The sequence below is a fragment of the Zootermopsis nevadensis genome, unplaced genomic scaffold (assembly GCF_977971745.1).
Source record: "Zootermopsis nevadensis isolate Lab colony 2312 unplaced genomic scaffold, Znev_1.0 Znev_ptg000058l, whole genome shotgun sequence".
Classification (NCBI taxonomy): Eukaryota; Metazoa; Arthropoda; class Insecta; order Blattodea; family Termopsidae; genus Zootermopsis; species Zootermopsis nevadensis.
In genome coordinates, this window is record NW_028259189.1 from 215,677 (window position 1) to 230,935 (window position 15,259).

A 15,259-nucleotide genomic window follows, 5' to 3' on the forward strand; every position below is an offset into this window, starting at 1 on the left:
GCAATTTAATTAAAAACACTGTTTAACTAATACAATTAAACTAAAACAATTTAACTTTTTTACTAAAACATTATAAAATATTTAACTAAAATATGAACAATTAAACTAAAAACAATTCAATTAAAAACAGTTTAACTAATACAATTTAACTTTTTTTTACAAACAATTGAACTATTTATCTAGAATATAAACAATTAAACTAAAAACAATTTAATTAAAAGCAATTTAATTAAAAACACTGTTTAACTAATACAATTTAACTTTATTACTAAAACAATTAAACTATTTAACGAATATATAAACAATTAAACTAAAACAATTAAACTTTTTTACTGAAACAATTAAAATATTTAACTAAAATATGAACAATTAAACTAAAACAATTCAATTAAAAGCAATTTAATTAAAAACACTGTTTAACTAATACAATTTAACTTTTTCACAAACAATTGAACTATTTATCTAAAATATAAACAATTAAACTAAAAACAATTTAATTAAAACACTGTGCAACTAATACAAATTTAATTTTATTACTAAAACAATTAAACTATTTAACTAATATATAAACAATCAAACTAAAACAATTTAATTAAAACACTATTTAACTAATACAATTTAACTTTTTTACTAAAACAATTAAAATATTTAACTAATATAACTAACTAACTAACTAGATGGCTTACCGAACCCGAAGGTTCATCACCGAATTAACCAAAGCCCTCCACCGGACCCTGTCCTGGGCCAACAAAATCCAGTCTCCTTCAACTCCTATCTCCCATAGATCCCGCCTGAGATTATCCTCCCATCTACGTCTAGGTCTCCCCAGAGGTCTCTCCCCCTCAGGCTTCCCAAATAGTGGACCCAACCAACCAGATGCCTTACCGAACCCGAAGGTTCATCACCGAATTAACCAAAGCCCTCCACCGGACTCTGTCCTGGGCCAACAAAATCCAGTTTCCTTCAACTCCTATCTCCCATAGATCCCGCCTGAGATTATCCTCCCATCTACGTCTAGGTCTCCCCAGCGGTCTCTTCCCTTCAGGTTTCCCAACCAGTACCCGTTGCACACCTCTTGTCCCATCCATGCGCGCTACATGTCCCGCCCATCTCACTCTTCTCGACTTAATCACCCTCACAATACTGGGGGAGCAGTACAGATTTTTAAGCTCGTCATTGTGCAGTTTTCTCCACGCACCATCGTCTTCCCTCTTAGGCCCAAATATCCTCCTCAACACCCGATTCTCAAACACCTGCAATCTGTGTTCCTCCCTCTGAGTGAGAGACCATGTTTCGCACCCACACAAAACAACGGGCAAAATTTTTGTTTTGTATACTTTAATTTTCAGGTTCTTAGAAATCAGACGGGAAGACAAAATATTTTGGACTGAGAAGTAGCAAGCATTTCCGGAATTTAGTCTCCTCCTAACTTCCTCATGAGTGTCATTTTGATTTGTTATTGTTGTTCCCAAATATTTGAACTTTGTAACCCTTTCAAAGGATTTATTAGCCACCCTAAGATAATTTTGCCCGCCTGTCTTCTGATGACGAGATACTAAGATGTACTTAGTTTTTTCTGAATTTACTTCCAGCCCCATTTAACTAATATATAAACAATTAAACTAAAGCAATTTAATTAAAAACACTATATAACTAACACAATTTAACTTTCTACTAAAACAATTAAAATATTGAACTACAATATAAACAAACAACTTAATTAAAAACACTATTTAACTAATACAATTTAACTTTTTTACTAAAACAGTTAAAATGTTTAACTAATATATAAACAATTAAACTAATACAATTTAACTGTCCACTGAAACAATTAAAATATTTAACTAAAATATAAACAATTAAACTAAAACAATTTAATTAAAACACTATTTAACTAATATAATTTAACTTTTTCACAAACAATTGAACTATTTATCTAAAATATAAACAGTTAAATCAAAAACAATTTAATTAAACAGTTTTTGACTAAACAATTTACTGTTTTCATTACAACAATTTAACTATTTAACTGAAACTATTTAACTTTTCAACTATACTACTACTATACTAATTTAGCTGATTCACGATGTCTTAAATGGCCGATGCAAACATCACGTCATCCATTTCTGGAGTCTGCAAAGGAAATAAACATTTGGATCAGATCAGAACTGGAATTACGGCTAACAAGTATGCAATTGCATGCAGCTAAAGTTTATGAACATATTTTATAATTTTTATTCTTAAATATATAATATGTGAACTAAAAACAATTTAACTAAAGACACTGTAACTATTTAAATAAAACAACGTAAGTACTTAACTAAAGGAATTTAAGTATTTAACTAATTTAACTAAACCTATCTAACCATTTAATTTCAAACTACGTAACTAAATGGGCAAATTCGTGATTCTTCAGTGAAGGACGGAAATTCAATGTTGTCCATCCCTGGGATCTGGAAAAGAAATAAACATTGGATCAGAACAGGAACTGGAATTATGAGTAACAAGTATGGAAACACATGCAGCGCAAGTTTATGAACATATTTTATAATTTTTATTCTTAAATATATAATATGTGAACTAAAAACAATTTAACTTTTTCACAAACAATTGAACTATTTATCTAAAATATAAACAGTTAAATCAAAAACAATTTAATTAAACAGTTTTTGACTAAACAATTTAACGTTTTCATTACAACAATTTAACTATTTAACTTTTCAACTAAAAATGCCCTAATTATACTAATTTAGCTGATTCACGATGTCTTAAATGGCCGATGCAAACATCACGTCGTCCATTTCTGGAGTCTGCAAAGGAAATAAACATTTGGATCAGATCAGAACTGGAATTACGGCTAACAAGTATGCAATTGCATGCAGCGAAAGTTTATGAACATATTTTATAATTTTTATTCTTATATATATAATATGTGAACGAAAAGCAATTTAACTAATACATTATTTAACTTATGTTCTAACAACAATTTAAGTATTTAAGTGAAAACAATTTAACTATTTAAGTACTTCACTATTCTCAAATGGTATTGTGATGACTTCTTCGATGACAGACGCGAGTTGAACATCGTCCATTTCTTGGTCTTGGGTGCGGCTATTCGATGTCTCCGTCATGTGTCTAATGTGGTATAAGTACGGGCGCAACATATGTGCATACCTGCAAAATGAATTACAGAGATATATATAAGTAAATTCAGTTGTAGTGCAACTTGTTTATTATAGTGTTCATAAGGTACAAACGTTAGGTTATGTTGAAACCTGTTTATAAAGCTGTATCTTAATTGTAGACTCTCTTTATTGCATTTCATTCTTTTACCACTAATGAATTTTTATGCCCATAAGCCATCTCATGTCATCCACCACTCGCGTATTAGCATAGGACTCGGGACAGCCATAGAACTTTTAATTACTAAAACACCTTAATGGAAACATGGCCTTCAGCTTCCAGGACATTTTCCAAATGTAACAGAATCACCAAGTGTAAACACCGTTGCTATGTGGCACATCACACAGTACTCTTACTTACCTCGTAATTGTCTTCACTCTGGTTGAAGATACTGTCTCTTGTCTGACTGGACGTAATAGAGCCGACTGGTCGTCGTGGTGGAGGGCGTGGCATCTGGTATTTCTTTGCCATCACGTCACTCCACTTGAGTCCCTGTAGGATGAAGCAAAAACGTCAGTGACATGGACCAGACTGTTGATTGCAGAGTTAAAGTATGGGGAGGTAGAAGGGAGAATGCTTCGACGTAAAAGACCCTTCAATCACGGAGGAAGTACAAGGAATTGAATTGCAATCTTCTGCTTGGATATAAACTTTGGACTGCAGTTACAAGGAACTTTGGGGACATCCGATCTTGCCTTCAAGGATCAAAGAAAATTGTTGTGTACTGAGAGACACCTTTGAAATTCTGCTCTGGCAATATATTATGCGTCACCTTTCTAAACCTTTTACTGCGGTCTTACTGCTTATGTACTGACGGTGTTAGGCCCATCACATAAGTTATTTTTATTTGTCTGGGAATGTAAATTATGCTGAACTTTCCAAACAACGAGATTGTCCAGAATAGTGTCAGAAGGCATGAACTGCTCTGCTGTGCCTCTGTGCTTGATTTGCATGGACAAAGCACAGTTCAGAACTGAAACATGTGTATATTCTGTATTATTTATTATACCATGTCAGACATGGGATAAGAACTCACGTCAAAGAATGGATGCCACTTGATGTCCAGTGCGCCAAGTCTGCAATGTGGTTTCTTGTCCAGGAGGTTCCAGACAAGGTCTGCCACATCTGGCGACAACCATGTGGGAATGTCTATGGTGTCACATACGATTTTACTGTAAAAGACAGGCCCATTGTATTTACCATTTAAACATTCTTATTAAACATGCATTGAGAATTAGTATTTCTAATGCCTGTGACGGTTCCAGTAAACTGCTTAGTTATGTGTAATTTGCATGGAGAACTCTGATGCAGGTCATACAAGAGTCAAGGAAAATTGTACTTGTCAAAATATGTTAGTTCTTAGCTTTTGCAATACTTTAGTTTACAGACCCCTTACATTTTATCGATGTCCTGCACAAATTTGCTTTCGTAATGTTTGTGCTTGCATTTTGTTTCCTTGCCTAAGGCTAATTATGCATATGATTAAAATGTGCACCTGCTTTCCTGGCATTGAAATAGACAGTAATGTGTTGGCCGCAAAGGTATCTGCACGTAACTGTTAATACGAGACTGATGTTCACAGGGAACACGTTCGTTGGGTCATCGATATTTACGTGTAGAGTGTTTGCCAATCTCTTTTGTTGGCATCAAATTCAAAGGGCCTGTGGCCTGCCAACATCTCATATGTGACGACTCCCACGCTCCACCAGTCGACTTCCTGCAACAGTTCAAATTGCACTCATTTTCACTTCATCACACGGTCAAACATTTTCATTAGGGTCTCCAGAATCAAGAAAAAAATTGTGGAAGGATCTGCGTTGTTCATTTCTTGCCTCCAGTTTTATATTGAACTTTCCCGTGTATGACTTTTACTCATTCTTCATTTATCTGTTTAATATAGGAAGAGGTTTGATTCCTATTGACATGGAGACTGCTGACGTTTCTTACATTTTCCGATGAATGTGCAATGAGAAACATGGAAATCATTTGGTTAAGCATTGTTTAAATTATCATTATATGTTAAGCAATTCTCAAAATATCGCCCGTGGACAGACTTGGTTAAGCTAACAGGAGCATTTTCATAGAGTTTGGTTGTGGAAGTGCATAAGATTATTTTACATTTCCTTCATACCTATCAAATTGTTGTGAGTTCGCCAAATTTGGTAGAATGCTTCTATGTCTCGTGCTGTAAACTGATTACTTTGATTATGCATGTGTCATTGCAAGCTCCATGAAGATTCCATCTGTGCCTCCAAATCCTCAGAATATTATAGTGCATTGCCTTAATAGTTTACATTAAACTTACTGCTGGTTCAGTGACATAAAACAATGAGCTCATTATTCTTGCACTATCAGGGTATGAGATACTCACAAAGCTGTATCCATTGCCTCGCAGCATTTCTGGGGCCATGTAGTGGGCTGTCCCACACACGGATTCTGCACGTTTCTCCTGTTAACAGAAAAAGCATTTTATATAACCGTAAAAGAGATATCAGACAGGAAGCAACTAGAAATTAACTGTTTGGTAACCGGAACAAAGCTCTGAACATCCACTACTTGGCATTGAAAACAGTCAATTCCTTCATCTGCTGCCCTCATAACCTATTTCTCTAAGATCCCTCTTCATGCTGTATTCCCATCTGCTCCCCTCTTTTCCAAGTTAGCAATGTGCAGGAGTTTCTCCCACCTATATTTTGCGGCATTTCCTCTCTCCCTAGATGTCCAGCCCATTCTAAGTTAACTCCATAAGCGCCCTATCATTACAATACTTGGTAAACTGTAACAAACCACATACTTTGTATATTTGGATGCACTGCACGGTATGCAAGGTCCTAACACATATTTTTTCATTAATGCTAAAAAATCTAAACTAACCCCAGTTTGAACGAAATTTTCTATGACTCTGTTAAGAGAGAAGTGTTATACAATATTCAAATTGAATTTGGTATTCTAAAGATGCCAGTGAGTCAAATAAAAATGTGCTTAAATGAAACCTGTAGTAAAATTGGTATAGTTAAATATTTATCTGAGTCATTTTGCACCAAGAATGGTCTGAAACAAGGAGATGCCTTGTCCGCATTGCGCTTTAACTTTGCACTAGAATATGCCATCAGGAAAGTCCAAGACAGGCAGGAGGGGTTGCAATTGAATGGGACACTTCAGCTAATTGCATATGCTGATGATGTTAATTTATTGGGTGATGACATAAATACAATAAAGAGGAACACAGAAGTTTTACTGGAGGCTAGTAGAAAGGTGGGGCTAGAAGTAAATTCACAAAAAAACTAATATTATGTTTGTATCTCATCAGCAGACAGAATTATCTTAGTGTGGCTAATAGATCCCTTGTAAGTGTGGCAGTTCAAATACTTGGGAACAAATCAAAATGATACTCATTAGGAAGTTAGAAGGAGACCAAATACTGGAAATACGTGCTCCTGTTCAGTTCATAGTGTTTTGTCTTCCGGTCTGATTTATAAAAACCTAAAGTTTAAAATATACTATACAATAATTTTTCCTGTTTTGTATGGGTGCAAAACATGGTATCTCACTCTGAGGGAGGAACATAGATTGCAGATGTTTGACAATAGGGTGTTGAGGAGGATATTCGGGCCTAGGAGAGAAGACGATGGGGCATGGAGAAAACTGCATAATGGTGAGCTTAATAATTTGTTTTCCCCCCAATCTCTTCAGGGTGATTAATTCAAGAAGAATGAGATGGGTGGGGAATGTGGCACGCATTGATGGGGCAAATGGTGTTCATTGGTTATTGATTGGGAAGCCTGAGGGGAAGGTCCACTAAGGAGACCTAGACGTAGATGGGAGGATAATCTCAGGCAAGATCTTTGGGAGATAGGAGTTGAAGGAGACTGGATTTTGTTTCCCCAGAACAGTGTCTGGTGGAGGGCTTTGGTTAATTCGGTGATGAACCTTCGCGTTCCGTAAGCCATCTAGTTATTTAGTTAGTTGGACTAGCCCCTTGCTCTATCCTCCTTAGCATCCAGTATTGCCCTTTCTTCAAACCACTTGTTAACTGATGTAGTTTCCGCAAAGTAAGAACCAGGCTTATTTATCTAATATATTTCATATCTGGTATAGTAAACAGCATGTTAATGGTGTATGAATTGCATAACAGCAATAATTTATGAAACTCTAATAGAGCTATAAGTATTAGTTCTGAGTTCATCCCCTCTAATTGAAAGACCTTGTTACATTTGTTTACACTTTTTCCATTAAGAATCGCTACATAAAGATTTTGTCCTCCTGTAAACTATCCAGTCTTAAACAAGGAGTAGTGCCAGACAGAGTGTGGTCCATGTAGCCTATGCGACCCTGTAAGTAAACCCAACAAAAGATAAGGTGGATTTAACTTTACCTTTGTGTGGCAGTTGAAGATTTTACACAGCCCATAATCAGAGACTGCGATGTGGCCGCGTGCATCAATAAGTATATTTTCTGGTTTCAAGTCACGGTGTATGACACCGATCTGAAAGGAAGAAATTAACGAGTTATTTGCATAGTGTGATATGCTGCTTTTTAACCTTTACACGACGGGGATTTAAACGACAAAATGGTAGTAGCCCTATTGGGGTTTTTTGCAGGTTTTTAAACTTTTGTGCACACTCCACGGAAAACTTTAATATTATCTAAAGTAAACATGATAAATTCACGAAATAAAAGCCATATTTATTCGAATAGAACAGAGAAAAAATGCAGTTAATATCTTAATTGCCTAAATAGGCCTTAGTAACTTTACTTTGTTCTTTTGAAGCTCATTCGACATGATAGAAGCCATGGTTGTGAACTAATGACCACACAGAAAAAGTTGTTTCCGCTACTTCAGTGGATACACATTCTTTTCACCCATCATGAGGAAGAACGTGAGAAACTTTGAATAGGGGGACTGAAAATGAAGCCCAAACCCACTTGACATAAACAAAGTTAATTGCTGTTTATAGTTTCCGGGTTGACAGCTCAGGTTGAACTTGTGGGAACCCTAGAGAAAGTGATTCAATATCTGCAGCCCCTAAAAGAGGCCAAAAGACGTAGCCAAGTCTACTTACAGTGTTGCAAGTTTTGAGTTCCGCACAGGGAACGTTCATAGGGCTGAGTACACAACTTATGTCCCAGACAAGGAACGCTAGTAAGATAAAGGTTAATGTGGCAGAAAGTTGTAGTACTACTATTTTGCATTTCTGCTTTATAGCGCTTAAACTAAGATGTCATATAATATTGTTATTGTTGATTACCACAGAAAATAAAAATGACATTGAATAGAATAAAAAAGTTATAGCCCCACATTCACTTAAGTAGTTTAATGCAGACAAGTGAGGTGATGTCTGAATACCTGATGCAGGTGTTCAACAGCCAGGACTATCTCCGCTAGGTATAGTCTTGCTGCAGTCTCTGTAAACTTGCCCCAGTAACGCAGCAAATGGAACAAGTCTCCACCAGGATAATAGTCTGGAAAAATAATAATGCATTATTGTTACTGTAAGGACACTTCATGATACTAGGGGTACTAGTGAGTGCTACTGCGTTATCTGTTGAATTTGACAATGGAGTTACTGCAATGTTTTCCTCTCCAGAAGACTGGAAACAGCAGATTTGTTCGTCAGTGGGGGATGGAGCACAATCTGTAGACAGAGACAAAACTCACAGCCCATGCAGGACACTGCACTCGATGTTTGAGAAGCAAATAAATAATACGCTGACCCTTCGTCCTCCGGTCGACATGGTGGTCACTCCTTGTGCTACCCATTCTAAAATGATTCAGTTGTTATTGAAACTTATTTTACTGCTATGTACACTATAGGCTACTATAAACAGTTATAAATTCTGAGTAAACATGATTCCTCACACAAAACATGAGTGATAGGACAGTGTGTTAACACCACAGCACGCAACTGGTGTTGACTGGAATCATTCAAACTGATGTACACTCAGTACACCAGACCACCGTGCTCAGCAGGAGGATTTCCTGTATCATACATACTGTCTGTCTGTCTAAAGTAATAACTATCTCAAACTTGAAGGCATCCTGAATGTGGTCCTAAAAACATTAAACGACACGAAGAACACTCCCTCCGTTGCAGGTGCTGGCAGTGATCATTGAATTAAAAAGAGAAACTAAGAAATGCCGAAACTAGAAAAATGAGGTGAATCGCTGGAAAACTAATGAGTGTCAGCTGTTGATTTCTCTTGTGCGTGTTAGGAGGGATGCGCATCACTGCAGGTGGGCACTTGTGTATGAAGGTCAAGGTAGTTCTTCGCTCAGATAGACAGTACATATATCTGCAAACTTTCCATGGATTCACATCTTAGACTGACTACAGGATGTGGAATATGGGACATACAGATGTGTACAAATTAAAATAGCAATTAGGTTTCACGGAAGATAGAGGTTTAATAACGATTTTAAGATGTTGCACTAAAAGCACTGTTATGCAGAAGATAGGCCTAAGTACAGCAAATTTGTCCGTATAATCTTTAATAGTTTTGACACTAATTAACAGAATTTTGAAGGTTTTGATTCCAGCAGAGTACGCATATTCTGAAAACATGGAATGCTAGGAATTTAAGTTTGAACCTGGTTCTTATTCTTTGTGTTATCAGGATGTTGTACCTCTGCAACTATGTAAATTTTACAGCATTACTTGGCACTACAATGCACTGACACTTCTGTTGTTAAATTGTTCACTTTGCTTCTCAACCATCCTCGAATCAGGAATTGTTTTTCATGTACTCACCAAGTGCGAGACAGATCTTTGACTCTGTGTTGAAGGCGTAACAGAGTGCTACCAAGAATGGAAATTGGGAGCAGAGTTGATGGACGTAGCACTCTGTTTGGTATTTGTCTCGGTCGCCTTCAACGGGAATATCCATGATTTTCATCGCATAGGTCTTGTTGTTATCCATGCCACAGTTCTTCCTTGTCATGAAAACTTTTCCAAAACCTGTAACAGCACACGGTTATGATTCTTGTTGCTTTCTGCTCAATACTGGTCTGAGGTATTTGTAGACTGTCCCTTTATAAAGATCATAATTGTTTATAAACGTTTTGTGTAATATCAAACATTTGTGTGATTGTGTGCATTTTGTGCTAAAATTATGAATTTGTGGGTCTTTATGTGTACCAAGATAAAGACACAACGGTTAATAATGGCTACCATTTGTCAGTCCACTCTTTCCAGATAACATTCAAGAAAATAGTCGGCAATAAGAAAAAGAATGGTATTGTTGGCAAAATGTGTATTTTCATTTAATTTAAGCATAAAAGAATTTTGAGTTGTTTCCAACTGTTCTCAACCACACCATGACGTCTTGAAGCAAGAAAATATTTCTGAAGCTTCATTTTGCTCAAACATTAATAAATATTTGGTTCAGAGTTTGTAAATGTTGTGGTTAGATATCTACTGATCATAATCACATGTCTGAATACAGTAACAGCTGTTGGTGCTACGACTTCTACTATTTTGCCCTTTGATCTAGAGGATTACAGAAAATCAGGCCTATATTTATCAGCAGAGATAGGCAAGTGTTAATGGAAATTTATACTTACCTCCTTCCCCTAGAAGTCTCAGCGGGTCAAAGTCTCTCAGCTTTGTTGCGTAAGGCCGAAAATTCTTTTCTGTAACAAAGTTTTCAAAATTACAGGCATGTTCTAAGGCATCCTAACCATACAACATGATTAAAATAATTTTCGTAGTACGCCACATAATTTGCCCATTGAATGGACCGTCCATCATAATTGAAGAGGAATGTTACCACAGATGGTGGTGACCTTCCTGATGTATTAAATTACAGTCTGTAGGACTTGTGTAGTAGGCAATTCTTTAACTAAGTGGTCTGAAGTTTTGTTGTCTCTAAAAACAGCCTGTAATTTAAATTGAAGTTTATAATACTAGTCTATATTGTGCCGTACATATTGGCATTTCCACTTCCTAAGAACTGCTCGGGTAGTCCTAATGATAGTTATTATTTCTGATGGTTTCTAAAAATTATACATTGACCGGCATTAGTCTCAGGAAACAAGGCATTGACAAGATGTCAAATACACATAAGACATGACTGTTTTGTGTTTACTCACAATTTTTTGTGCAATAACAGATTCATATGAAGAACTTATGAAATACGGTGCAGCAATTAGTATTTGCACGGCTTAATTATAGATTCAGTTATAACTTAATTGCCAAGCATGGTCTGCTGTCAGAATGTAAAGCGTAATTGTGAGGTAATTGTTCAGAACTCAGGTCTCATACTGACAGGAGCAATAATTCATGTACTTGCTGAGTGTTCGAATCAGTTAGGAGATGATTTTAATATTGTCTTCCTATGTATGTAATGCTGTTTATAGTGCAGTCTGGTCAATAATATTTAGTGTGTATATTAATTTTCTAATTCAGGGACGTTGGGTTTACAACTTCATGGTCGTTGGTGTGGTACCATCAAATAATAACATTTTCAGTAGCATAATGTGGTCATGTTCTCCACTGCAGGAGATTATGATCATTCTTAAATAAAAAGCATTGTGCCCACTTGGAAAATATTTGATATCGTTGCCACTATAAGTAGCAGCCTTCAGTTGGAAGATTAATCAAGAGTAATAACAACACCTGCATATGGGAAGCTGTGGTCAGCCATTTCCAGTCATCTCAGAGGCTCAAAACATATTTACCTAAAATCCATCGTAATGTTTCCATGCCACCTCCCCCACGTCAATGAAGTGGCCAGTTATAATAAATATTCTTTCAAACACAGTACATGCATACCTTGTGCATCAATATTATTGAAATGCCACCTTCCTTCCTTTTATTATCCTAAAAGTAACATGAGATGCACATAACCAGCGAAATTTGGTGCTATACATGTAATAATTGCCAACTGAAATCTTCATTCAACAATATTTTCCTTAGCAGTTTGTTTACAGACATTTGCAATTAACCATTATTCTCGTAACAGATTAATGCATTGGAAATTAAAGATAAGAAATATGAAAACATGACTCCATTCTTCCACACTTTGTTGATGGCATTCTAAAATTTCCATGCAAGAAATAGCATGTTTATGAACTTAAAAGCAGGAATATAAATATTGTCATCTACGCTACATTGTATGAGCATCTGACATATCCTTTATATAAACCACAAATTAAGATATAAATAGATGATAAAATCTATTAGCTCAGATATGTACCATTTTCATATGTTCTCTTGGCATCAGGAGCAAAACTGTCCAGTATCAAACATTTTACTACCTGTCTTTTATGAGCCAAATATTCCCCTTGTTAACAGCAAGCAACACAAAGTGATAAGATGTTTGGTCACATACCTGAGGGTCTGTCCTCCGTGAAGTTCTCGTCCCAGTTCTTGAGACTGTCGTCGTCCCAGTTTTCTGTGGTACAGTCCCAGTCTTCCACATTTTTGTTGTACCAGGCATAAAGTTCGTCCCTGTCCCAGTCAGAGACAGGTTTGTTGTTCCAGTTGTGAAAGTCTCTGTCCCAGTATTTGTCACAGTTTTTCTCGTAGTCATCCCCATGGTTGACGGGGCACCCCATGTCTTGGTCCAATTCAGTGCTTTTACAAAACTGGAAAGAGAGGATATGACAGGCAAATTAGTCACTGTCTGGTTGTCAAATTGACAAAGCTACGAAACTCCTCATACACATTACAAAAGTAACAGTTAATCTGAAATCAGTCCAGTCTATACCCACACATCACATACAAGATGTGTTTTAATGTTTCCCTCTCGTCTGTGCTACGTCTCATGAGTGTTCTTCCATCTACAGAGCATTTATAATCTCTCCTGTGTGTGCTGTATGTCCTGCCCATCTCATCTTGCATGGTGTATCATTCATATACTACCTGATGAGTGTACTTTATGCAGCTCGTTAATTTTCAGATTCTGCAGGCCCCCACCCCCGTAATTTCAAATGTTCTCTTTAACACACTATCGTTAGACACCCTCAACTTAGAATACATGTAGCAGCATCCCAGATGACAACTGCCTTCTCAGTCATCTTTCCTTGATGTGAGAGATCGAGTATAAAGTTTCAGTTCTTGTGTTTTTTTAGCTTTACATTTATTACATTTCTTGATAGATTGCAGTCTGTAAGATAAAATATTCTGAACTGCACAGTAGCAAGTATTCCCAGAATTGTTCTTAGCCGCGCCATTTGTAGTGATAATATCATTAAATGTCTGGTGCAGGGACCTCAATGGTTGGTAGCTGCTCATGGTGACAATAAATTCCCTGCATCCACAGAATCTGACATTCATTGCCTTTTTCGTAGAAATCCATCCCTGGGACCTATCTTAAAATAGTTGAACCTGTATCAAAAGTAATAATAGCAGGTCTACATGAAGTTGACTTTATAAAGCCCATTGTAAATGTTACAATGAACTGGCCTTCAAAGAATTTGCTTTAATTTCAAATAATAAAACCAATGAAATGAAATATAATCCTTTAAATACATATTTTTATTTACTTTTCCAATTTGCAAATGTCAGGGTATTCAGTCTCTGGGCACAGATGTGAATCTAGGACTCTCTAAATATGAAGCAGGAGTGCCAGCAACAACATGTGAACCCTAAATTGTCAGTAAACATGACTTTAATGAGTTGAGTGTTTTGACTTTGCAGAAGATGGTCTGTTTAGTGTACATTAATGGGAGATCAACTTCTGCCCCATTGTTCTGCAAGGGTATGGAAACTAGGTGCTTAATATTCTCTCTTGAGGAACATTTCTGATGGACCCTACCGTCTGAGCATTCCATGTGAATGTGAAATGGAAGTTGTGTGATATTCTGTACAAAATATCCAGCCACTGTATCCTAACCTCCTGTGCAAGATCAATCCAATCCTCATCCTCACACACTGTCTATTTTAATATTAATCAAATCCAACTAAGTCTCCCAAGTGTGCTACATTCACCATCCATTTCATCAGTGTAATAGCATTTGTTAAATACTACAACTTATATTGCTCATTGTTAATCATTTCCCCTCCTGTTATTGCCTTTTGAGTGGACTGTCTGCTGATGGAGTAACTTGTAATAGTTGCAGGCGTATTGTCAACCATTACATTGAAACACTTTATTAAACTGAACTTTGAGGCTGACAAATAGGACGGAAAGTAACTAAACTTGAGCCTCTTCTGCCTAACAAAATTTGCACATTACAACCTGCGGTGCCAAGCTATACATCTTGAAAACAATTTTTTAAGCTACTTTCCTTTCACAATGGTAATGCCAGCTACAAAATCAACATACATTGTGTGTATTTTTTGTCCTTTAAGCATTTCAAGCACCGATCGATTTAAAAAAAAATTGGTGTAAATATAATGCCACTTGTCTTCTTCCACACACTAGGACCACTTCATATGGAGATCCGAAATATCACACCGTGATATAATTTTGGAGAGAAAAGCCCGCAATTTCTGAAATCCTATATTTGTAGAATTTGGTGTAGCGAATGGTGTCTGCGTAAAATCTGCATTTGGTGTGAATATGATAACTAGCAAAACCACTGCAAACTGGAAACATACATGTAAAGTTTGCCTGGCGATATGCTTTAGAGCAAAAATATACCTATAAATTCTACATGCAGTAATATTTCTTGCTAAACATTTATAATATGGCAATGATGCAGAACTGTGTATGAATGATTTGAAGACATGTCAGTAGCTTAAAATACGCACTTTTGTAGTTTTGCAGTCTTATCTCAAATTCTGATCCGAACAAGGATTATATATTATTCTATCACTTGTATTTTATATTGTGTTGGAACATTAACCACGAAAGAAACTACATATGTTGGAGCCGAAGGCTGTTCACTGTATATTACTTACCCAACTCAGCAAAAATACTGTGCGCCGGTTGGATTTAATGGTCCACATGAAGGAATGTGCATTGTCCTTTCTGTGGTACACTTACTTTTTCTGTCCAGTTCTTTCTTCCGCAGTTTTCTTCGAAAAATTTTCCAAACCGTTTTCCCCACATTTCAAAACTTGCAACCGTTGTTGACGAGTGGCTGTTGCGCAATACCTGGCCGCAATCGATACATGTATCGATTGTGAGT

At 36.4% G+C, this 15,259-nt stretch overlaps 1 protein-coding gene across 4 annotated transcripts; it reads right to left on the minus strand.

Moving 5' to 3' along the window:
- Positions 1-383: 383 nt before the first annotated feature.
- LOC110826768 (RAC family serine/threonine-protein kinase homolog) lies at positions 384-15,254 on the minus strand. Of its 4 annotated transcripts, none has more exons than XM_087339945.1 (13): positions 15,115-15,254; positions 12,514-12,769; positions 10,745-10,813; positions 9,933-10,139; positions 8,531-8,646; positions 7,559-7,669; positions 5,555-5,632; positions 4,797-4,900; positions 4,220-4,355; positions 3,544-3,675; positions 3,032-3,174; positions 2,367-2,810; positions 384-2,133 (listed from the first exon to the last, which is right to left on the minus strand). In XM_087339945.1, exons 1-11 carry the CDS (start codon positions 15,178-15,180, stop codon positions 3,136-3,138), a joined length of 1,314 nt encoding a protein of 437 aa, XP_087196071.1. In that variant the 5' UTR covers positions 15,181-15,254; the 3' UTR covers positions 384-2,133; positions 2,367-2,810; positions 3,032-3,135. The 4 variants fall into 4 exon arrangements, with proteins under 4 accessions (XP_087196071.1, XP_087196070.1, XP_087196069.1 ...); XM_087339944.1 differs by having other exon boundaries at positions 2,390-2,810; positions 3,027-3,174; XM_087339943.1 differs by having other exon boundaries at positions 3,027-3,174.
- Between the last annotated feature and the right edge of the window lie 5 nt (positions 15,255-15,259).

Bases quoted from the DNA above. Each gene is read 5' to 3' on its own strand.
- LOC110826768 (XM_087339945.1), bottom strand. From the start codon at position 15,180: ATGTGGGGAAAACGGTTTGGAAAATTTTTCGAAGAAAACTGCGGAAGA. The intron at 10,814-12,513 runs GTATGTGACCAA...ACTTTGTTACAG, and splicing joins CACGGAGGACAGACCCTCAG to AAAAGAATTTTCGGCCTTAC. The intron at 7,670-8,530 runs GTATTCAGACAT...TCTTCCTTTCAG, and splicing joins CTGTTGAACACCTGCATCAG to ATCGGTGTCATACACCGTGA.